We start from the raw sequence: 25441 nt of genomic DNA on the forward strand, positions 1-25441 counted from the left end.
AACAAAGGGATGTGAGTGTAACAAATGAAAAACATAAAAAAGTCAAAGACATTCTGTCTGTTACACAGGACATTTGGAATACTAAATATACGGGAAAATCTGGGAACGTGATTTAAACTGGTTTGGCCACACTGCCATTTCATTTAACTCCTTGCAATTCAGATTTGTCATTCTGAGGAGGCCCAGGGTACTGTCCAATACCACGATTGACAGTGGAAACAACACTGGTCTCTCAGTCAGCAGCTCCTGTGTGCCAGCGTCCATCACACTAGTCCCAAGAGTTTTTGGGAATTTACTTTCTGATTCAGCCCATTTGCTGGGGAAGGTATGGTCCGGTTTTGAAATATGCAAAGGAAAGACAGTGCCCAGTGTGCCCACGATGGAAGGAGCAAAGATGGGCTTAGTGGCCATCCGGTTGACCTTGAATTAAGTCATATTATCTGTGTCTCTTATAACTCTTGCTGGGAAAAAAAAGTCCTCAGGCTGCACATCTCACAGGGTTGTTGCGAAAACCAAATGAGAACATGAACAGGAGAGTATTTTCACAAATGCAAAGCGGTGATGTTATTTTCAAATATGGAATTTCCTATGCTGCATTTTTTTTCTGGCCACATGATGACTGCATATCTCATGCCAGACAATAAAGCTGTTTCACCTCCATTCATCCTTTGCCTATTTCAGACAGAGATCACACTAGCCATGCTGCATCCATCCCTTTAGTTCATTGTCCTCCACCGCATCTCTCAATGCATATCCCACCATACTGTGAAATACTGCACAGTGGCAACTTGCAAAACCCAACATACCTTCGACTGTCAAGATAAGTGCCCTAAGCAAAGGTTATGTATGCTTAAAGGATGCAGCAAGGGTTCAAAAGGAGATAGAGAAACCACATCTAATTAGAAAAGGCTTCTGGAAGGTAACACTATGATGCCATGTATTCTCATAATTTTGGTCTCTGTCCTGCCTCACCCCACCCCACTCTCACGCTTCATAAACAAGACAGTATTTTCTCTATCTTTGTAACTCCCGAGAACCCAGCAGAGAGACATTTCAGTATATATTCAGGGATGAAACAAACCCAGTGGGTTTTAACATTTACCTAGTTTAATGAGAACTATAGCACTATGTTGTAGGGCTTTCCCAGCAAAAAAAGTGTGCCCAAGAACTCCCTCCTAACTCCGAAGGAAGGAACCTTCACTGAGTGCCAACACAGGCATATGCTATGGGTCTTTTAATCCTCACAACACGTCTTCAAGCTTTAAGCCTTTTAGACAGATGAGGACAGTAAGGCTCACTGAGGCTGAGTTGTTCTGTGTCACATCTAGTGAACACACCACACGTGCGTGTGCTTCTCCAACACCCTCAACGCCACGACTTTAGATCAGCCTCGCTCAAACGCACCTTGCTTACCTCCCTCCCCCAGGCAACGGAGCCAGCTACTTCTCCCCGCGCTCCCACCAGCCTGTCTGCACCTGAGCCGGCCTCGGCGAGGCTCGCACGTCGAGATGCTCACTCACCCAAACGCGCCTCGCCGGCGTGGAAAGCCTGTGCCTCCCGCCCTGGCCGTAGCCCCGCGCGTCTCAAAGGAGCCTGCACAGCTTTTCCCCTGCAGACCGTTACGGGGTCCCGACCCAGACCCCAGGAGAGGACCCCCGCGGGGGGCGAGCGGGGGGCGGGGAGCCGGGCGGGGGTCCCGCCTCCGCGCCGCCGGGAACTACGCTTCCCAGCCTGCTCCGCTGCCGCCGCCGCCGCGCGCCCCGGCGCCGCGCCCGGCCGGGAGCCGCCTGTTGATCGCCGCGCTCGCCCCGGCCGCGGCGCCGCCCCAGCTCGCCCGGCCCGCCAGCTCGGGGCTGACGGTCTGCCCGCCCTCGCCGCCGGCTCCGGGATGGGCGCACGGACGGGTGAGCGCGCCGGGGACGGGAGGGGGCCTGCCCGGGCCAGCCGCAGTCTGCAGCCCCCGGGCCCGGGACGCGGCGCCGCCGCGCCCTCCTTGCCGGCTGGAGGATGCTCCGCGGCTCCGGCGGGCGCTCGGCCGGGCGGGCGCGCGGAGCCGGGGCGCCTTTCGCCTCCCGGCCCCGCGGGCTGCACGGGGCGGCCGGGCGGCGCGCGCGGGCGGGCTGCACGGGCAGGGGGGCGCTCGCCGGGGTGTGGGTCCCACGCCCTGCACTGCGCTGCCGCAGCCTCCGCAGCCCGCTGGGCCGCGGCAGTCGGGGCGCGGTCTCCTGTCCCCCCGGGCTGCGGGGCCGGGGTTTTCCACGCTGGGCTTTGTTTCCCACTCTCCCCTCCCATGTGAATGTGTGATGAGCTCCTCGAGTCTTATGCATCTCACTGCCTCGGTAAAGCGGGCGACAAGGAAGGGTGGACTCCGGCCGGCGTCTTTTTCTAAGATCCCTGGAGCTGTCACTCGCAGGGCGTTTCAGCCTCCCTGGAAGCAGCCTCATGCAGGTCCTTGAGACGCTTCCCCCCACCCTCCTGATTAAAGTTAATGATAGCATGTGCTCTCCCTTGAGGCTTCCTAAATTTTCCCTGTTGGCCTGCATAAATGAAGGTTGATTTTTGAAATAATGATAATGAAAGGCTCCTAACGGGATTTTTTTTACTTAAAGTATCCGAAGGTGGGAAAGTGATGCGGTCAAAATGCAAATGAGCAACGAAGGAGGCCGTGTATGCTATGGTTTCGCCTGTGCGCATTAAACGTCTGAATCACGAGGCACTTGGGAAGGGAATGGAAAGAATATTGGAGGAGGTGTTTTAAAAACCAGCTTCCCGTCCTAGCTCCGCTATAAGGAGCTGAGGGACCCTGGGCAAGGCCCTCCACCTCTGAGCCTCTTTTTTTTTTTTTTTGTATGTAAAAATGGGGCATCTGGGCGAAATGATTTCTAAACCTCTATTCTTCCAAGCTTCTGCTATCAGGGAAATGAAGAGATGAGGGTGCTTCTGTTTAACACCATTACAAAAAGCCCGATTGTGACCGAACAAGCAGCTCTGCCCCAGTGAGCAGGAAAGATTTTTCAGGGCTTAGGCAATCTGATATTTGTACAAAATGAAACTGATTTATTCTATCTACTCTCTTCAGTCTAACGCAATAAATTTGCATGACAACTATTTTAATTTTTGTAAATTACCGTAAATGGGTAGACATAAACGTGGTGGGGTTTTTTTGTTTTCAGTTTGCTGAAGGTGAAGTGATGGGATCAGCAGATAAAGGGTTAGGGGCTCCCTAGGGCTGGGCCTGAACGGTCGAGTGTGGTCAGCTACGGGATGGGGGGTGGGGGGCAGCCCCAGCAAGGAGTAACCAGAGCGCATACACCGAGAAAAGAAAAGAACGGATGGTACTGATGGGCCATTGTTTGAAAAGGAAATACACCATGGAAGGAAGGAGAGAACCAGAAATTTAGCACTTTGCAAACCCTAACATAACAGATGATTCAGGCAAGGACTCACCAAACTGATACAAGACCTCGGAGTGAAAGATGGTTGGGGAATAGGATTTTTACATTATTTCAAAGTATCTCACCACAGATTACTTAAGGAAAAGGTGAATTTACAATGGAGAGCTTAGGAGGTCAGCACCTTAACCAAATAAATGATCAAGTTTAGCAGCACCTATTATGAGTCTCCTATTGTGCAATAATAAGGCTGTAACTTCACCTATGTAGTGTTCTTGCCAAGAAGACTGGGGTTCAGGGAGCACAACTGTTGTATGTTAAAATACCCAACTGGTGTAACAAAGAATTGGGTTGTGTGAACTTTGAATCCTAAAAGAGGAGGAAAAAATAGCTATAAAAGTCAATTTGGGGCCAGGCGAGTTGGCTCATGCCTATAATGCTAGCATGCTGGGAGGCTGAGGCGGGAGGATCGATTGAGGTCAGGAGTTCGAGACCAGCCTGAGCAAGAGTGAGACCCTGTCTCTACTAAAAATAGAAAGAAATTAATTAGACAACTCGAAATATATAGAAAAAATTAGCCAGGAATGGTGGCGGACGCCTGTAGTCCCAGCTACTCAGGAGGCTGAGGCAGGAGGATCGCTTGAGCCCAGGAGTTTGAGGTTGCTGTGAGCTAGGCTGATGCCAGGACACTCACTCTAGCCTGGGCAACAGAGTGAGACTCTGTCTCAAAAAAAAAAAAAAAAGGTCAATTTGGAGACAATAGGGATATTTGAATATGGACTGCATGTGAGATGACATTATGGAATTACTGTTAATTTTTTTAGGTGCAATAATGGTTCTGTGTTTATGTAGGAGACCAAATGATCCTCATTCTTTGGAGAGGTGGTATTAGAAGTGAAGTGTCATGACATCTCCAACTTTTGGCTGGTTTAGAAAAACAAGTATAGGGTGACAGAGCAAGTTCAGGAATGTGGCAAATGTGGCAGAATGGTGACAGTTGGTAAAATCAAGAAGAATGGGGCCTGGCGCGGTGGCTCACGCCTGTAATCCTAGCACTTTGGGAGGCTGAGGCGGGCGGATTGCTCAAGGTCAGGAGTTCGAAACCAGCCTGAGCGAGACCCCGTCTCTACCAAAAATAGAAATAAATTAATTGACCAACTAAAAATATATATACAAAAAATTAGCCGGGCATGGTGGCGCATGCCTGTAGTCCCAGCTACTTGGGAGGCTGAGGCAGGAGGATCGCTGAGCCCCGGAGATTGAGGTTGCTGTGAGCCAGGCTGACGCCACGGCACTCACTCTAGCCTGGGCAACAAAGTGAGACTCTGTCTCAAAAAAAAAAAAAAAAGAAGAATGGCATATAAGTGTTTATTTTACTATTCTTTTAACTTTTCTTTAGATTTGAACTTTTTAACTAAAAAATTGGGGGAGATCAATAAAATAAGTAAATTAAGAGAAAGTATTGTAGAGGACTGTGGAAGTAGTGACAGCTGCAGTGAATATATGGGAACTCCTTGGTTTCAAGCTCTCAAGGTTTAAATCCTATTGGAAGTATGAGTGGGGTCAGGAGGACCCCCATTGGTTCATCTCAGCTGCTATCAATCATTTATGCTTAAGATACCCCATCCCCTCGCTCCAACCTCAAAGCATTAGTAATTCCCCAAACCTTAGAAACTCTAGCTCTATACATGAGCCATCCCTTCCCTCTCTATGTCTGAGATCTGTGTCAGTGTGTAAGGAAGTTTGATAACATAGGTGGTGGTTCGTTTTATTTTGGGTTAGAGAAGCGTTGGGGGAAAAAAATCCAGCTTTATGACAATAGAAGTTGAGAGGTTTCCTCACATTCCCTTTGTGTGTAAATCACATGCAACCAAATGTTTTCCTTATAGACTATAAGTAGTTCAAAGGGTTTGTAGAAGACATGTGCAGAAGAGACTTCCTGTAACCAAACCAAGAAAATAGAATCAACTCTGAAGATACAATATTTAATCTTTTATACAGAATCTTTTGCTACAAGGATATTTTTGCTATTCCTGGATGTTGTGTGTATATATATGAAAATGTTAATTTAGGGTGTACACATTTATTTGCACTAATGTCTAAGATAGTTTATGTGTATGTATCTGTGAATCTCTCAATCAGTATTCCCCAAAATATATAGAATGTTAATAGGTTACAAGAAAAAGTACCTAGTCACCTTTGAGAAACACTAGGGTAAACAAAGCTGAAAAGGTTTTTCAGAGTTTTTGTTCATAGGTGTGAAGGTGGGGAAGGAGTATCTGTAGGATATAGCATGGAATGGTTCCCAAACTGTGCAAAATTTTAAAAAATTGTGAGAGACTAGCTTTGCATGGAACCAATTTTGAGAAAACTGCCTTTGATGCATTTTTAGGTGGAAGGTCAGGACATCTGGATAAATGTGTAGGTTGTAAGTATTTGTTATTTGTGCTTTCCATTACCTACAGATTAGAATTTAAATTTCAGTTTCTGGTTTTAATAGATCATAACTATTTGACCCCAGTCTACTTTTCCAACCTTAATTTCCTATACTTCTTCCTGTGAACTCTCCTATTTAGTAATCTGTTGCATACTATGAACCATTTTTATTTTCAGTATACCAAGAAGTCAATTACATGTAATTTTGAAGGCTTTGTGGTTATATAAAACACGATATTCTGTTCTGCTTTGGCTCTTCCATGGAGCTGGGATAGCCCCCTTCCCTCCCAAAGCCATTTGAGTTCCTTAGCCTTGGTCCTGTGTTTCAGCACAAGCTTCCTCAATGCTGTGATTTCATGTTATTTTTGATTTTATGCCCTCTTGTTTTGGCATCAAGACTTCCCTATTAATTATCTTTCGTGTGTGTCACCAGTATTTCTGGATTCCTCTTGTGATAGCTGGGTAGGGTACGAATGAGAAGGTCAATTCTAGGACTGTGGGGTGACAGGAGCTTGTGAAACAGGGTGCAAGGCCAGCCAGGCCAAACCTGGATACAAGAAGACGGGAGCAAAGCTGAGGCACCAGCCCTAAGAAAGAACCAAGAGGCCCCTCATCAGAGTAGTTGGAGAGGTGTGGAGTCTAGTGACCTGGGCTGCTTGCTGTTCAGTAGTGGCTTGGGGGGGGGGGTGGACAGCCATTCCCATTGTTTGTAAACAACCATTCTGATTGGGTAGTGTCAATTTCGTACCACTTGCTAAATATTTTGCATTTCATCTTGGTAAGCAGTGACATGTCAAGGTGTACAGCACACCCACAGGTCATAACAAAGCACACATGAAAACCTGGCTGGCATCCAGATGCTAAAGAAAGAGAAGAGCTAGATGAGTCAAAGACCACATAAGCAGGCAGAAGCCAGGAGGGCACATGAATCAAAGGAGAAAGAGCAAGGAACCTGTGGTACCAATCAGAAAGTTAGAAGGCCGTAAGTTCCCAAAGGTAAGATGAAGGGACACGGTTAGAACTGACAGGCAGTTAAAAACAAGAAAGGCACAGATACCCAACTGGAAAGCAAGAAGGTAGACAGAGGTCAAGAAATGGGAACTCCTCCAAAAATAGAAAATGGAGCCACACAGAAGGACAAGGTGGCAGCAAGAAATAGGACCCACCAAGAGAATTAGAAACCAGGAGGCAGTCTGGGCAGTCGGTGAGACTTCCATGTGAAAGAGCTTCTGCCCCAGCCAGGAAGCTTTCTGGCTGCTTCCTGCCCAAGTGGAAACCTATCTCCTAGTCTGGCCAGCCTACACCACGGCAGCTTGCTACACCTGGCAGTGCTGACCCACAGCTCTTACAGGATGCTGCCTTTCCGTGTTCAACAGATCCTGATGAGGAAAACAGAGGGGAAGGATACCTGCAAAAGATTATTCCCAGACCAACGATGAAAGAAAAAGCTTTGACTGAGGGCTTGAATGTGCTAGACACTATGCCCGGTATGTACATCATCAGCTTAAGTGTCACCTCTACCTTCTGAAAGAAGTACTGTTCTTTGCCTGTTTCACAGAGGAAGGAACAGAAGCTTGGAGAGGTTGTCACTGCACTTGTGTCTGCGCCATCAGACCTTGGGCTGGCTGACTCCAAGCCCCATGCGTTTGGTGTTCTGTGCTCTTCTGAACCTGAGCAATCACTTCTGAGCAATCACTAGTGGGCTCATAGTTATAGAGAGGGACTATTTTCAACCACAATATATAAGCTCTGGCAGTTCTTGTGTTGTAAAATTGGGAAATTAAGAACAAATAGTCTCAGATACAGGCTCTTCATTCTGGTAAAATCTGTTCCTCATTCCCCTTTTTTCATGCTTTACTGCATATTTTGCCTGAAATTTCTCCTTATACCACCTCAATTTCTATCCTTCATCCTCTCCAAGTGTCTTCTACAACGTGGCAGGTGCCATTTCGTTGTTTAAAAAAAGAAGCAGACTTGACTGGTCTATCATCAAATAGTTAGATTCCAAAACACGGACTGTGGCTGTTACATCTTTGTAATTGCCCAGCAGTTAGAAATGGATTCAATATGGGATCAGTTCATGTTTTGTTGGAGGGGACATTGATACGCTGATTTTTGTTCTAATTTACTAGTTTTAGAAAATGTAGATTTGGCTCTTGTGAAACTTGGTTCACTAATTGTTTAAAGAATTATTATGAAATATTGAAGATACATTAGAAAGAATAAAGAATAACCTCTCATTTACTGATCCTCCACTTAGGAATCAATCATCACCAGCACAGTTGAAGCCCCAAGTCCCCCTTCTCCAGTAAAATTCCCCTCCCCTCCCAATGCAGTATTTGTCCTTACAGTGAGCAGTCCTTTGTACCTTTCCTAGATATGTATGTGTTCTGAGGCAATTTATGGTAGTGTTTTATGTATTTAAAAAACTTTCCACTAGGTTTGTTTTTTGTTTTTTGAGACAGGGTCTGGCTGTGTCTCCAAGGCTAGAGTGCAGAGGTTTTATCATAGCTCACTGCAACCTCAAACTTCTGGGCTCAAACGAGAACTACAGGCACATGCCACACACCTGGCTAATTTTTCTAATTTTAGTACAGGGTCTTGTTCTTGCTCAGTCTGGTTTCGAACTCATGACCTTGAGCCATCTGCCCGCCTCAGCCTCCCAGAGTGCTAGGATTACAGGTGTGAGCCAGGCATGCAGGCATGCTGAGCCTTCACTAGATTTTTAAGAGTATTTTTTGTTTACTCTTTTGTAAAAACTAGTCCTTGGCTTGGCTTGTGTGTAATGAATAAACTGCTTATTTTGACTTTGTTCCTGTCTTTGTGTGTAGGCAGGGCCAAGGCTGGGCACTTCACGTTGTATCCGATTTTCCTCTTTCATACCACAGCTATAAAAATAAGGTAGTAGAAGGAGAAGCAAAGAAAGCCTCACTCTTTATTTTCCTCCCCAGGGCTTGTATCTTTGGGTAATAGGAAGAATTATTTAAGGGCTCAAGTCATCCTTCCATCAGCTCAAGTCCTTACTCCTCTTTTCCATTTTCCTGACCATTTTCTGTACTTGCCCACCTGGATTCTTGGAAACTTCACTTAGCATTAGTTTTATTCCACCGTGTACATTAGTATCTTGTTGTACGTTGAATGCTTGCCATGGGACACTCTGCCAGAGGCGAGGCTGCAACAGTGCTTTGCAAACTCCCCACAGCGGTGTCTCTAGCAGGAGGAGACAAACGTGAACCCCTGTGGGGTTGGTGGGGGTTAAAGCAGACCAGCCATGAGTTGGAAAATCTGTGATTTGACTTTAAAAACTATGAGAACACTGCATTCTTCTCCACTGTATGTCTATATTTGTTTTTAAAGAATAATAACTAGCTTTTCCCCAAATCTTCAAGTCAAAATTGTGCTCCAAATGCTACAACGTTTTTTTCTTCTCTACCTTTGAGACCCTCTCCCCCCAGTACATTGACATAACATGTGCAATTTGTTTTAACAGATACTATTACATACTATTAACATGTTATTGCAATTGATTCATTAATATGCCTTTCCCTACTCATCTACAAGCTCAGAGCACAGGATATCATCTGTTTTGTTCACTGCTATTGTCCCAGCAATGTCTGGAAAATGTAGACTTTCTGCAGACATTTTTTGAATGAATATACAAACTTGAGCTTGAGAAGGCCAGGAATGTAAAGAACTGTGACATGATCCCCATCTTTTGGGAGTTTGCAGTGTAGCTGGAGAGAGGACCACGTATGTGACATACATGAAAAGATAACAAGAAAGCAAGTGATAAACATCACTTGGTAAAACAGGCAACACAAATTTAGGGAGGGGGCAATTTCTGTGAGCTTAGGTGGTCTCAGAAAGTTCCGTCACAGGGAGAGGAAGCGGTGGCTGCAGTGGAATGAGCTCTGGACCTGTGGCTCACTTCGGCTCTTTGGGCTCATTTCCTTCGTTTGACATTTGTTGCAGAATATTTATTAGATGCCTATTCTGTGTCAAGACCTATGCTGGGAGTCGGGATTTTATCCACCAGTAAAACTGATACAATCCCCACCCTCATAGTGATTAGCAAGAATGACAGATAAAACAAGTCATCGTAATAAAGCCAAGAACAGATGTGATCAAGGGGGTCCCTTGGGGGAGGGGAGTGACCCAGACATTGTCTCAGGTCCAAACAAGGCCCCCCTGAGGAAGTGCAGCTTGCAGGAGACTGGGGGATGAGCCAGATAGCAGTCAGCCAGAGGAGGGGGGTGGTGAGAGTGTTCCGAGCAGAGGAAACAGCATAAGGCGTGATCCAGGAATTGGAAGTGGTCCAGGGGGCTAGAGCCAGGAGGAGACAGGAGTGCAGTGCAGCATGAGGCTGTTGAGGATGGCAGAGGCCAGAAGAATTTGAACCTTATCCTCAAGGCAGCAGGAGGCTGCTGGAGGATTTTAAGTAACCAGGGCAGAGTTGTTTAAAAAGATCTTTTGGGCCATTTGTGTGGAGAATGGATCAGGAGAAGCTAGGGCTGAATGTGGGCAGTGTGGATGAGTGAAGTAGGTGCATTCTCAACACGTTTAGGGAAGGACAGGATTTGGTGATTGATGGGAGGGAGAAGATGTCAAGGCTGGCTCCCTCATTTTTTGGCCAACTTGCTGAAGTTGAAAATACTAGAGGAGGAAAGATGATGAAATGATAAAAGCACTTCTGACATATTTGAGGTGTCTGAGGCAGCTAAGGAGAGATGTTGATTAGGCAGTTGAAAATATACAGGTCTAGCCCTCAGAAACAAAGTCTAGGATAAAGACATGGGTTTTGGAGATATATATATATATATATATATATATATATATATATATATATATATATGAAAATCTTGGAGGTAGATGAGTTATCTAGAGAGAATGTATAGTATAAGAATAGAATTTCTAAGACAAGATCTTGAAGAATGCTGGTATTTAAGGTGAAGGAAGAGAAATTGAGATCAAAAAGGAGTGGTCAGAGAAATAAGAGAAACACCATCTATGTTGCTAGATTACATGATCTTTAAGGCCTCTCTCAACTCTGACATTCTGTGGTCCTGCAGAGCTGGGATCTGAGCCAGGTCTCAAAAGCAAAGCAGGTGGTTGGACATTGTGGCACACACCTGTCGTCCCAGCTACTCAGGAGGCCAAGGCGGGAGGATCACTTGAGCCCAGGAATTTGAACCAGCCTGAGCAACATAGTGAGACTTCCTCTCTAAAAAAAAAAACATAAACCAAAGAAACAGAAAAATAAGCTGGGCACGGTGGTGCACGCCTGTAGTCCCAGCTACTTGGGAGGCTAAGGCAGGAGGATCACTTGAGCCCAGGCATTTGAGGTTGCAGTGAGCTATGATGAGACCTCTGTACTCTAGCCTGGGCAACAGAATAAGACCCTGTCTCAAAAAACAAAAAGAAAGCAGAACATACAGATAGGCCATGAGAGTAGAGAAGGGCATTCCAGGTAATATTACTGTATCAGCCAACTTCCCAACAAGAAAAAGGGTATCCTCAAACTGAGTAACTCGAGCAATTTTAATAAAGAGGCTATTTACAAAAATGTGAGGAGGATTTAGGGAATCCAGCAAAGCAAAACTCTGGCACTAGCCACCACAGGGCCCCTTCACCATCCCAAGGCCTGAGGTCCACAAGAGGAGGGCAGCTTTGGAGGGAAGTCTGCCTGTCTGGGAGATGTGGCCTTCTGGACCTGCCCTCCCTCTCCCCCACGCTCTACTTTCCTGCCGGTGCTTCCTGTTGGCCAAACAGAAGCCAGAAAGGAAGAGAAGCCATTGATACAGTCGGAATAGATCATCTTCCTGCAGCACAGAGCAGCGTGGGGAGAGGGTGTGGAGAAGATAGCCAGAACAGTTATCTTGGAAAATGGAAGTGTTTGGGTAAGCGAGTGTATTAGTTGTGTGTTGTTTCAGTAACAAATTAGCACAAATTTAGTGGATTAAAACAATGCAAATTCATTGTCTTACCATTTTGGAAGTTAGAAGTCTTAAACACGTCTCACTAGGCTGAAATGAAGGTGTTGGCAGGACTGTATTCCTTTCTGAAGACTCTGGGGAAGGATCCATTTCCTTGCCTTTCCCAGCTTTGGGGGCCACCCACACTCCTTGGCTCACAGCCACTTCCTGCAGCTTCAAAGCCAAAAATCACATGACTCTGGCTCTTCTGCTTTTGTCATCACATCTCCTTCCAGACTCTTCTGCCTCCCTCTTGCGTCTGGTAAGAGCCCTTTGGATTAGATTGGGCCCGCCCAGAGAATCCAGGATAATGTCTCTATTTTAAGATCCTTAATTTAATCCCACCTGGTCCCTTTTGCCATGTAAGGCAACATACTCACAGATCTGGGGATTAGAAGGTGGACATCTTTAGGGGGCCACGATTCTGCCTAGCCCTGAGAGTAGATAAGCCATTTTAACTGAAGTGGAGGGCTCCCCAGAAAAGTAAAGAGGGAGAAAACAGTAAGTGCGGATGAAGGTCAAATTACGGGAGCTTTGTATGCTAAACTGTCTGAATTTCCTTCTGTAGATAAGAGGGAGCCATTGTGTGTTCTAAACTGGGGAAGTGGCTTGGTAGCGGTGTTGAGAAAGATGATCCCATCGTAGTGCTCTGGGTGGCTTACAGGGAAGAACAGAAAGCTTTCAAGACGAAATCGGAGTAGTCTGGGCATGAAGGAACAAAGGTCCAAAGCGAGAGTGAAAAAGGATGGTGTGAAAAGTGCTGTGCAGTAAGTGGCTACCAGAGGTGCTGACAGACCAGACGCGGAAAGAAGGCAGAGAATCTAGGGCTGGTCTGAGTGTCGGGAGTGGCCGACTGGTAGATTAATCTAGAGAGCAAATCTATTTCAGAAGAGGATAAAGAGTTGGAGGTTATTCTACTCCAGAATCCTGGAGTAGAAATTCAAATAGAATCTTATCAACTCTAAGATACCATCAATTGTACAACATGCCAATATCTTATGTATCATTAAGAAAAAATTCTCAATATACATAGAAAAAATTAGCCGGGCATGGTGGCGCATACCTGTAGTCCCAGCTACTTGGGAGGCTGAGGCAGTAGAATTGCTTGAGCCCAGGAGTTTGAGGTTGCTGTGAGCTAGGCTGATGCCACGGCACTCACTCTAGCCTGGGCAATAAAGTGAGACTCTGTCTCAAAAAAAAAAAACAAGAAAAAATTCTGCCAATCAAAATGTGACACATACTTCCCTTTAAAAATACAATTTTTACTTTATTTAAAGAGCTGTTTTAGACTTCCATGTAGATTTTTTTAAAAAATTGACATACAATATAATTGACATACAATAAAGCACACATATTTCAAGTGTACGGTTTGATAAGCTTTGACATACACACGCTGTGAAACCGTCACTGCAGTCAAGGTGGTGAACCCGTGCGTCACCCCCAGAGTGTCCTCGTGCTCCACTGTCATCCCTTTCAGCCCCTCCCATCTCTCTGTCACGCCTAAGCGACTCTGATTTGTCGTATAAATCACTTTACATTTTCTAGAATTTTAGACAAATGGAATCATACAGTACATATTATTATTTTTGTCTTATTTCATTTACTATAATTATTTTGAATGTATCAATATTTCATTCCTTTTTGTTGCCAAGAAGTATTCCATTATGTGGATAAACCACAACTTGTTTATTTACCTATTAACGTTCAGATTATTTACAGTTTTTGGCAACTACAATTAAACCTGCTATGAATATGCACAGATTTCTAAAATCGTACATCTCTCCTGTGCATACATAGAAGGGGAAAATGTAAGTGAAAGGAATTGGTTGATATTCTTAAAGCTTCTTCATGTTCAGAATCCAACTTTTTAAATCACTTTTTGACTCGTAGTCATCAACGTCTGTGTTTTTCCACGCACTGTCTCCTCTGTACCATCAAGAGTGATAATTTTCAAAATCCATAAAAGAACTAAAATACATTGATCTGGGCACTTAAGCTTACTCTGTAATTACGTGGAACTGTCCTACTCTGGATCTCTCTCTGGGAGTGCTCCTCAACACACCTGCATCGCCATTTCCCCGAGATGGTTTGCTTCCTAGGTGTTTTTTGTTTGTTTGTGTTTTGTTTTGTTTTTATGGAGACAGGGTCTCTTTGCTGCCTGGGATAGAGTACTGTGGTATCACCATAGCGCACTGCAACCTCACGCTCCTGGGCTCAAGTGATCCTCCTGCCTCAGCCTCTTATGTGGCTGGGACTACAAACACATGCCACCACACCCAGCTAATTTTTCTATTTTTTGTAGAGATGGGGTCTTGCTCTTGCTCAGCTGGTCTCAAATTCCTGACCTCAAGCGATCCTCCTGCCTCGGCTTCCCAAAGTGCTAGGATTACAGGTGTGAACCACTGCTCCCGGCCACGCTTCCTAGGTTTTAAGAGTGTTGTTCCACAGTTGTCCCTGGAATTTCCTTCCAAGTCCCTGACATCCATTCCACTACTTTTGAATCTGGTGCTTTGGGTGTTTATGAAAACATAGGGAGTGACAAGTACATCTTGACTGTTCTGGAGCAACATTAATTGTAGGGCACCATCAGTTGTAAGACACATCGCAATTTCAGAAAGTTAAATGTGGTAAATTGTGCATCTTGGAATCCATTAAGTAGAGTAGTTCAGCCAATTCATTTGCTGGATAAGGGCCAGGCAGATGAGATCCTTGTCCAGTGTCACACTAGAAATTAGTGGTAGCTGGGACGAGAACAAAGTGTGTAGGATCCAGTTGATTTTTCTGACTTTGGTAAGATTTTCGTTTGTTTACTGGAATATAGTGATTGAAACCTAAAAGAAGGAGGATTAATGGATGAGAAAGAGAGTTGCATTGCATGTGGAAAGGGGGTACCTGGATAGAAAACCACAAGTCTGAACATTGTGAGCAGTTAAATTAGTGAAGGGAGGGGAACAGCATTCTAATAGCCCCTAAGTTGCCCTCCTGCAACCAATCGCTTTCCATGCCAACCCAGTCTTCATTCTTACTTGAACTGCTAATAGAATACAGGTGTGCCCAGGTTGCTCCCCTACTTTAAGAAGTTGTGGTGGCTTCCCATTCCCAACAGAATAAAGTCCAGGTGCCATAGCAAGGCACATCAGGAAGGCCCTTCACAGATGTCCTGTCCTTGTCTTTAGTTTTTCCGTCTCCCTCCCCATGGATCCTCCTGTCTAGCCATGCCTCTGATCCCACCAACATATCTGTCCTTTCTTATCGTGTGCTTCTGTTTATGCTGTTCTCTTCTCCTGGCATGGCCCTTGCCCACCCATGTCCACCTTATAGCCCATGTCCACCTTATAGCCTCTTTCTTCAAGGCTCAAATGCAACCTCTTTTTCACAGCTTCCTTTCAAAGTTGCCCCTCTTACTCAGTGATTATTTCCTCATGTGTTTTTTTGTTTTTGTTTTGAGACAGAGTCTGACTCTGTCACCCTGGGTAGAGTGCAATGGCATGATCATAGCTCACTGCAACCTCAGACTCCTGGGCTCAAGTGATCCTCCTGCTTCAGTCTCCCAAGTAGCTGGGGCTGCAGGCGTGCACCACCAAGCCTGGCTAATTTTTTCTACTTTTGGTAGAGACAGGGTCTCACTCTTGTCTAGGCTGGTCTCACATTCCTGAGCTCAAGCAATCCTCCTGCCTCGGCCTCCTAGAATGCTAGGATTACAGGTGTGAGCCACCAAGCCCAGCCTCCTCATGTGTTTTTAAACCTATTTTATACATTACTTCTAAGACTTATTATATGAAATTATTGTCATTTGTATGTCTGCCTCACTAAACTATGATCTCCTTAGGGGAAAGGGTCGTATCTTATTTATCTTTTTATTCCTGTTTTCTAGAACTATGCCTGGCAAATAGTAGGTATACAGCATATATTAATTGCCCGGAAAAATCTGATTGATGCTAATGCCTCCTAAGGAGAAACACAATTAAATACATTACTATTTCCTGAGTGAGTGTTATCTGCAAGGGGAAAGAGATTGAGTCAAAATTTCATTTTGAGTGAAAGTTTAGAAGTGATGTGGTATGAAAAGGCAGGGAGGTTAAAAGGAGAATGGTCTAGGGGTATAAAGAAAGAAGAATTAAGGAGGGTGGCTAAAGAAACAAAAAACAAATGGGAATAGAAATAGAAGGGAAGATAAAGGAGAAAAAAGAGAACAGTAGAGAAAGTGATTATGTGTCCAGGATTTGAGAATCTTAGTTTAATTGCAGAGGAGTTACTGGACAATGCTTTCTCACATAGGCATTGCAAACTCTCTCCTGAATGAATCCCATTTTGTATTCTTCACATCACTCTCTCCCTGAATAGAAGCAAGTGTGCTTCTTACAACTGCCTTACAATTAGTGCATTGTTCTTCACTGCTTTTCTTTGGAAAGCTGGGGAAGGCAGAGTAGTATTGTGGAAAAGCACTCACTACACTGGGAATCAGAATGCCAGGCTCACAACATCCCAGCTCTGTGACCTCGAGGAAGGCACTTGGCCACCTTCACCTCAGAATCATCATCTGTAAGTGGGAATGATAATATCCTTGCAGGCTTCTTCACAGGGTTGTTGTAAAGATCAAAATAGGTAAAATAATATATATGAAAACACTTTGTAAGCTGTTGGGTTGCTCTGCAAATGAAGGTGATAATGCCCTTTTAGTTGAATTCCTTGTTCGATACAGTAGATTACATTGACAGCATAGCTTTGTCTCCTGCTAATTAAGTCCTGTTTACAGAAAGATCACAGTGTTTCTTTTTTATTAGTAGTACTCTGAAGTCTCAGGACATTGGCCCATTTAAATGTGCGTGGCCCATGAGAAAGGTATATAAGAAGCCATGGCACTCCCCTTTCAAAAAGAGCTGGAGAAATACAAGAACATTGATGAAGATGAGCTGCTTGGAAAACTCTCAGAAGAGGAACTGAAGCAGTTGGAAAATGTTCTGGATGACCTAGATCCTGAGGTTAGTGACATGGAACTGAAGCAGAGTGGGTTATTGATAGTACAGGCTAAATGGCACGGTTTGGTCGTTAAATAATAGTAGAAATCCCTTAGCTCCAAATGCAAATTTTCTGTTCTTCCCCTGATTGGCTCTGAGTCACTTTCTTTTACAAATTTGTGGAGAACCTCATAGCCACCACAGTGTGATAGGGCAAATGTATTTCTCAAAAACCAGTTTAATGTAAATAAGGAAAAATATTTTCCATTGGTTGAAGGAGGACTAGTCTGACTTAGGAAAAAAAAGAAGGAAAGAGGGAAGGAGAACAAATCTTACTGAGCTTTTTCTGTGCGTCATACACTTTGCTGGGCATAGAAGCCATTGAGGTAAATGGCATTAACACCATTTCATAAATGAGAAGACAGACTCGGAGAGGTAATTGACGTAAGATTTCACACTATTAAATGTCAGAGACCTGGTGTTTAAACCAGATCTTCAACGCCAAATGTGGGCTTTAAAAATTGCTCATTTCGGCCGGGCACGGTGGCTCACACCTGTAATCCCAGCACTCTGGGAGGCCAAGGCGGGTGGATTGCTCGAGGTCAGGAGTTCGAAACTAGCCTGAGCAAGAGCGAGACCCCATCTCTACTATAAATAGAAAAAAATTAATTGGCCAATTAATATATATATATAGAAAAAATTAGCCAGGCATGGTGGCGCATGCCTGTAGTCCCAGCTACTCGGGAGGCTGAGGCAGGAGGATTGCTTGAGCCCAGGAGTTTGAGGTTGCTGTGAGCTAGGCTGACGCCACAGCACTCACTCTAGCCTAGGCAACAAAGCGAGAGACTGTCTCAAAAAAAAAAAAAAAATTGCTCGTTTCTTTGAAATGCATAAATAACTTGAAATCTTTGATCATCCTGTAACAATGGACAGATGAAAATGACTATAATCACAATATCAAGTAAATTTAAATGGAGTTTCTAATATTTTTATGAGTTCTTCAAAAGCTAAGTTGTTATAGTGTTTGTTTAGCAAGCACTTTCTGTGGCCTGATGGTTTTAACTTATTATAACTGGAGGCATCCAAAATAGTGATTTTACTATAAATAAAAATGTGACTAAAACAAAAGTATGCATATGGTATTTCTATATGTCAGATACTTTGAATATTGTATTTACTTTAAAACTTTTTTTTTTTTTTAGCTTAAGGAAGGAATCTCGAAGCTTTAGCATGTATTAACATCTACCATAATATTCACTTACCTGCTTGGATGATTCTGCAGGAGAGGGGTCAGCCACCTGGGCTCCTTGTTAAAGTCTCCATATTCCTGCCTGGGAGCACCTTGGGTGCAGACCTAGCCAATCCTAAGCGCTATCTGTAAGGAAAGAGGTCTTTCGCCACCACGTTCTAGAAGGCTATAATCTCTCTGCAGAAGACTCAGAGGCTGTTCTGGCAATCTCTGCTCTGCTTGAGCTCGCTGGGAGCCCTCCTCTAAGCACAGGATGTTAGAACAAGCAGGGAGGGGCTCAAAGATTGCCCAGAGACCCCAGTCCTCAGCTCACACCCACATTTCTGCATAGACATCCTTCTCTCTGCTTCCCTCACATACAGTGAGTAGGGTTTGGGGCAGGAAGTAACAAAGTATCCATCTGGCAAACATCCTTCTTTCTGTCCCGTCAGAGTGCAACGCTGCCTGCTGGATTCCGACAGAAAGACCAGACACAGAAAGCAGCCACCGGCCCGTTTGACCGCGAGCACCTCCTCATGTACCTGGAGAAGGAGGCTTTGGAACAGAAAGACAGGGAGGACTTTGTGCCCTTCACTGGAGAAAAAAAAGGTGAGGATGACAAGCATCTTGTCTCGGGACAAAGGTGCTCTCAATGTATTGCCGTGGAGGGTCGGGCAAGGGAACTGCCCTGGAAATGGGAAATAAGGCCGTGAACTGGATTCAGCATTAAAAAGGATCACTGCTGGTAAATACAAGCCAGTCAGCATGTGCCCAAACCCACAGAATGTACAACACCAAAAGTGAGCTCTGCTGTGAACTGTGGACTTTGGGTGCTAATGATGTGTCAGTTCATCAGTTATAACAAATGTCCCACTGTGGTGTGATGTCATTACTTGGGGAGGCTGTGTAGGGGCGGGGGGGGGGGGGTTTACTGGGATTATATGGGAACTCTGTACTTTCTGTTTAATTTTGCCATGAACTTAAAACTACTGTAAAAATTTAAGTTTAATTTAAAAGAAAAAAAGAAACATGGCAGAATATGTAGGCTAATTAAATGAATACTTGGGGCATCATAGTCCTCAAATTAGTTCAGTGAAAAAAATCTTGAACCCCAAAGAAAGTTTTCAAAATGTGAAGCAGCATCATGTCATGCCTGAAAGAGGACTCCATTGGCACTGCTGTGTTTCTCTTGGCTGGGTGCTTTACCAACTGCAGAAGTCCCTCGGGGCCTTTCTACTCCATGTCTAGGATGCCTCTAGCACCACACCCCCAACCTGAGAGGCTACCATGAGGGGCCAACATAGTCATTCACTCACCCAGCATTTACTGAGCACCTCCTCTGTGCAGAGCCTTGTGCCAGGCGCTGGGACCACAGGTGAATGACACCCTGCCCTCAAGGAGCTTGTGGTCTAGTTAGCGAAACACAACGATAGAGCCAGGAAGGCTGTGAGGAGCAAGGAGAAGTTTGTGCGTGCTAGGACTGAGCTTCCAGCCAATTCAAGGAAACCCTCCTCCTTAGCTCCTGGCCCTGAGCTCCCTTTGGGTGGAAAAGTGGGTATCACTAGCCTATCTGGCTTCCTCGCTATAGACAATGACTTGGGCCCACAGACACTAATCTATCGTTGATAACCGCCTGTCAACTACAGTCTCGGTAAAATACAAATCAGATCTCATCATTTCCTTGCTTAATATCCCAAATCATTACTGCGGTCTTCAAAGTGGATCTTGCCCCTACCTGCCCCTCTGATGGCACCTCTCCTTCCCTTACTTAAGCCTCAGCCCCACGATCTTCACTGACTTCCCAAACCTGCCGAATTCTTTTCCCGTCTCAGGCTGGTCTCCTCGTGCACTCTTCCTTCTGACCCACAGTCCCATTTTTCACATCCCAAGAGTCTCAGCTTAAACGTCAGAGCCTTGGGCTTTCCCTGACCTCTCTGACATAGCCCCTTCTTTCTATCATGACACCTGTTTATTGCTTTCGCAGCACTGTGACAGCCTGAGTTGTCACAACTGAGACCCAGCCAGAGCACTGCCACTTTCTCTCACATCACATCTGGGCTCTCCTCTGTGTTGTGCATAGTCGATGATTCACACGCCACTGAGAATATCATTAGGGAAGTAAAGTTGAACAGTGACAAATTGGACAAGTAACCAAGCATTACTGTGGAAAGCAGCTGTTTCTATGGCAGCAGAGTTGCTATTTGACTAATTTAATTGCAAAAAAATTTATCAAATCCCAATTAACATCAAGTAGTGACAGCATCATAAGGAGAAAGCTGTTTTCTTTTGTTCTCAGAGTAGAGGTCTGAGGAGTGGCTATGGGAAATTATCTCTTGATCCAGATTAATCTCCAGATGGTTCGTGGGGGCGTCAGGAATCCAGGGGCTATCTGAGAAGTAAACAGAGATATAAAGAGGGATGTAGTTGCACAGTGTAGCTTAGGAGAAGGCCGAGAAGTAGCACAATTGAATAAAAGGAGCAGGGAGCAAGTTTTCCAAACAGAGCAGTGGAGTCAGAGTTGAGGAGTATGCAGGGTCCCAGAAAGACCAGCGAGACGACCCAGGAGCAACGTGAGGCTTGCACGAGGTCCTCAGGAGAGAGGCCACAAGCCTCAGTCCTGAGTGCTGTGTGCTGGGGCACTCAGGTTCCTGGGCCGGATTTGACTCTCCAGTGCAGTTTATTTTTGCCTAGAACTTACTGTTCAGTTAGACCTGCAGGAGCGGATCTATATCAACAATTGTCCTGAGTACCCATTCTTGTTGGGCCGCCTGTGTACCTCATGTTTAGGGTAATGCTAAACTGTATCGGGAAGGAGGAACTCAGAAATCCTATTTGGACTTTAGACCCAAGATTATCTCAGGCAATGGGCCACAGATAACGATGAAAATAAAGCCTGACATGGACCCTGTTGTCTGAGATGTTGATTAGTTGATTTTGTTTTTTTTCATTTTCTATCTTCTGGCCATCCTCCTACTTTGTTCCCCAGTGTATTTTCCTTCTTTCTGGGAAAGGTGGTAGTTTATGTGATGCCAGGACAGGAATCAGGATGTTTGTGAGGGACAGACAGGGAGCTTGTTGCCAGGATGCCCCACACAAGCAATGTCTGTCTGTCTTCTCTTTGGAGTGCCCAGCTCTGACTGGCTCCTGCTTGCTTATCCAGCTGTTTGACAATATGGTCAACCATCAGGAAATACCCGGCCCTTGTTATCAGGGAAGTCTCCTTGAGAGCTTTCATGAGGGAGGGTTATTGACTTAGGGTTGGACTCTCTCCTTTCCCATAGAAGTGGGGTGGACCAGGCTAGCCAAGATGACCTGGAGAGAGCTTGGGTCCTAATTGCTGGAGCTGGAGCCAGCTGTCTGCTCTATCGATGGTGACAAAGAGGAGGTCACCATAGTGGGATGAGTCTTTAAGGAACTCCAAAAGTCAAAATAAAGGAGACCAGTTTCAAAGATCATGCCTAAGAAGGAAGAGTAGCTCCAAAAAAGAGAAAGCTGGGCATGAAGGTGCACACCTGTATCCCAGCGACTTGGGAGACGGGGATTGAGCAGGGGGATTGAGCCTGAGTTCTGGGCTATGGTGCACGATGCCCATTGGGTGTCCCGGTAAGTTTGACATCAATATGGCGACCTCCCAGGAGCGGGAGACCACCAGGTTGCCTAAGGAGAGGTGAACTGGCCTGGCTCAGAAATGGAGCAGGTCAAAACTTTCTGCCTATCCATACTGGGACTGTGCTTGTGAAAAGCCACTGCTCGCCAGCCTTGGCAACACAGCAAGACCCTGTGTCAGAGAAAGAGAGAGAGAGACACCAAGAGTCAAAAGCCGTGAATCATTGGAAAAGAATGTGAGTGGTCTGAGGTGTTACAATGATGACTCTAGATTGTCCTGGGTTTACCTTCATTGGCCTCTGCACATGCGTGATGTGGATGTGTCGGCCTGGCTGGAAGGTAGGAGCAGGTACTCTGCCATCCTCCCTGCAGTGTGATCCATCAGTACAAAAGTTTGGGCTAGGAGGCAGGGCGTAGATACCTTACCCTTAGATATGTAGGTGCATTTTCAGAAGTGAGAAGGGGGCAAAATAAATGGAATCTGACAGGATAAAGTGGGAGATAGTGGCAGAGAATGCACCTGTGGGAGGCACATAATGCCTTGCTGCTCACAGACGCCCACGATCTCTAAGTATAGAAACCGTGATTTTTCCTTAAAATCAGGCCTGCTTTGGTATAGAGAGGCGGCTGTGTTCCCAGCACCACGCTAGGCCACCTGACGCCAGGTACAGCATCCTAGTGCTCTACAATCCCAATTTACAGGGGAAAACTCTGGGGTATCACCAGTTTGTCCCTCAGGAACCCATGGTGTTGTTTGGATGAACCTCTCCCCAATATTTGGAGGGCTAAGGCAAGAACACAAACAGAAGCCCACATGCCATTTTTTCTAAATATTTAAAAGCTAACAAACTGTTAAAATATATCATATCTTGCTACAAATATACCTAGAAGGTCAGTATTCTTGGGCTTCCAAGAGTTCTGTGTAGGGATGTTTGTCTGTCCCACACTGCCAGGGCCTTAAGCACAGGTGTTGGACCTCCTCCTTCCCATTCTATGTATCTGAGTTTCATCCCTGCTCCCCTATAAGCAGCCTCCCCTTGGCCTGGGGGTGCACACCCCAGCAGCGTGCACCACCTTCAGGAGGACGGATATGGGAAGGGTTTGTTCAGGCCCTGAGAGCAGGCTCAGGCTCTTTGGGTGGGCAACTCCAGGGTCAGAGGTACCTGGAGTATGATCTAGCAAGTGGCCTGTGTGCTGGATGGGAATATCCCTTTGGCTTCTCCCTTGGGGAGAGACGGAGCCAGAGGAAGATTGGAGCGAGGCCCTCCAGAGTGCAGGGCCCCTCCTGCCCAGGCCCAGGGGCAGTATTGCCAGTAATAGAGAGATGGAAGCCACCTAGTCCCTCCGTGTTTAAGGACTATCGTCTCAGATCTCTGTGTGGCAGACTGCAGGATTCCTCTTCCAGCGTTCCTTCCCGTTAATAGTGGATTACTGATGTTGGCACAGTCCCTGCGATTCAGGAATCAGTTGGATACAAAATGGCTTAATGTTATGGGTCTTAATGGCCAGAACTGCATTCTCTGCTCAGTCCACTTACCCTACCAATAAGGCAGTAGCACTCCATAGTCTTTTTCTTCTGGTTTAAAGGGAGAGTCTTTATACCCAAAGAAAAGCCTGTAGAAACGCGTAAAGAAGAAAAGGTGACCCTTGACCCGGAACTGGAAGAAGCTTTGGCCAGCGCCTCTGACACTGAACTCTACGATCTCGCAGGTTAGTGCTCTGCCCCGGGAATGTTCCTGTCGGGCTCTGTCACCTCCAGGTGTGCACTGGCACTCACAGCAGCAGCCTTTGAGCTTCTCTGTACCCATTCATTGTTACTGTGATGCCGTGTTGACTCCAGCCATCGTGTCGCTGTAAGATTTGATGCTGGTGACTTCACCTCTCTGAGCAAATACTAATATTTTTTGCTCTATCAATTTTGCTATAAAATGCTGAAATGATACTTACCTTACAAAACGCAAGAGTTACTGTGAGACATCAAAGAGAACAAATATGAAGGAGCATTGAGAACTTAACTAATGAAATGACAGCCCTTAAATACTTTCAAAGAAGCTTTCCCATTTGGCATTTTATCATCACAAAATTTTCATGAGTTCTTGCCCTTCTCCACAGTTGCTGTTCCATTTTGATTCACACTTACAGGACTGTTAGCTTTCTAGTGTTCTTAACAATAGTGACATGGTAATGGTAATAATGATTATTTTTATTGATTTTTTACATCCACATTTTTAAAAACTCAGAGTGCAAAGGAATATATAATGAAATATGTAAGTGTCTCACCCTAATTACCTAGACCTTCTGTCGTTTCTTGTATAGTCTTTGAGAAAAACTCCTTGAATATACGAGCATATTTGGACATTAGATCTTACCTCCCATACACACATAAACGTTATTAGCCACCATAGGGTAGAAGTGCCTTAAAAACCAGTCCATATTCATGTGTCCACTGTGCCAGTTCTCAAAAAAGAAAATGTTATATAAATTTATAAAAATTTTTGAAAAACAAAAAAAAAACCAAAAAAAACCAGTCCATAGCTTTAGCAAGAATTCTCATTCTTATTCCATTGGAAGACATATAATAATAATCTCCATCCTCCCAGGAGAACCAGCCGTGCCTTATTCTAATACAAGCCAACCGTCTCAGCTACCTTTTCATTCCTTCTGTGATGAGATCAGTGGTTGATAATTAAGTTCACGTTTTTGGACCTCTCTCGGAGGTCACTGAAAGAATTGAGGCACCTGTGTCCCCTGGTAAAGAAGGTGCTTTGCAGTGACTGGTCATCTGAGCCCTCTGGGTACTGTGGAGAGATCCTGTTATGGTTACGGAACCTCCCAAGGGTTGCCTCATGGTTTCATGGGAGAATTGCTCAAAGGGAGGATGCAGGGCTGGACTTGAATTCCCAGGAAATGCCTGAGAAAGGAGAAAGAGAAAAACACCAATCATTTGGAAGATACCAGATCCTGAAATTCATTCAATAAAACCAGGGAGATAATTCAAAAAGAAAACTGTCCTTGTTCATCCTTACTCATCCTCCCTCCCTAGGAACTCAGGAGCAAGCCCGGCTGGGTGGGTGGCAGCATCTTCTCTAGGGTGCATCTTTCTGGAAGACTGAGAGCAGCCCCGGGAGTGGATGGGCTGACAGCCATCGAGGTTCACATGAGAGTGTCGATGCATTGCCCATGTTGTCGTGGCAGATAGAGAGCAGACAGTTCATCGAGGGAAAGGCAGTTGATCTCCAAGACAGCACCACCCAGACTGTCCTTATCTCAGTGTGGTCACCATCCAGGGTCTAGTTCTCAGCCCTGCTGGTCTTGAGATTTGATCTTGCCAGTGTACACAGAAGCAATCAGATTGGAGCGGAGTGGTAGGGACTGGTCCGTGAGCCAGAGTCACAGATAGCAGACGAAACAAAAATCAAAACTTGGTAATAGGAGCCGAATTATAATGAGAGGTTGTTGGGTGAGCACAGGGCCAGAGAGAGAAGATAACTGTTGTATGGTCTTTGTAGCCAATGTTTACCAAATGGGATACCTTCTCCCCAAACAATGTCAGAGACACAGTGGAAAATTCTTATTTATTTACCAAGAGTTTGTAAAGCACTTAGAACAGTGCCTGACACATAGAAAGTCATTTAATCTTTGTCATAAGTAAAGCATAATTATTATCCCTATTTTACAGATGAGGAAACAAACTCAGAGACATTTAGCAACTTCCCAAGTCACACAGTTACCATGCAAAAGAATCAGGATCCAAACTCTGGCTGGCTGCTCCGGAGCCCTCTCTTATCCTCTCTTATATGGTCAGAGCCACATACCTGCTGGCTGTGACTATTGTCCCTTCCTCCTGCT

The 25441-nt window shown here is 45.2% G+C and overlaps 1 protein-coding gene across 3 annotated transcripts in view; it reads left to right on the forward strand.

Annotated features, from left to right (window-relative positions):
• Positions 1-1766: 1766 nt before the first annotated feature.
• The window catches only part of TMOD2 (tropomodulin 2), a 47096-nt gene continuing 23421 nt past the window's right edge, over positions 1767-25441 (forward strand). The window contains exons 1-5 of one of the 3 annotated variants that reach the window (XM_076004370.1): positions 1772-1904; positions 7205-7315; positions 16588-16782; positions 18439-18595; positions 23180-23302. In XM_076004370.1, coding sequence (XP_075860485.1) covers positions 16657-16782; positions 18439-18595; positions 23180-23302 — 406 coding nt within the window. In that variant the 5' untranslated portion in view covers positions 1772-1904; positions 7205-7315; positions 16588-16656. Of the gene's footprint in view, positions 1905-7204; positions 7316-16584; positions 16783-18438; positions 18596-23179; positions 23303-25441 lie in introns of all 3 variants that reach the window. The other 2 variants (XM_012763471.3, XM_012763470.3) reach the window with 2 other exon arrangements.

This window comes from Microcebus murinus, chromosome 6 (genome assembly GCF_040939455.1).
Source record: "Microcebus murinus isolate Inina chromosome 6, M.murinus_Inina_mat1.0, whole genome shotgun sequence".
Lineage (NCBI taxonomy): Eukaryota > Metazoa > Chordata > Mammalia > Primates > Cheirogaleidae > Microcebus > Microcebus murinus.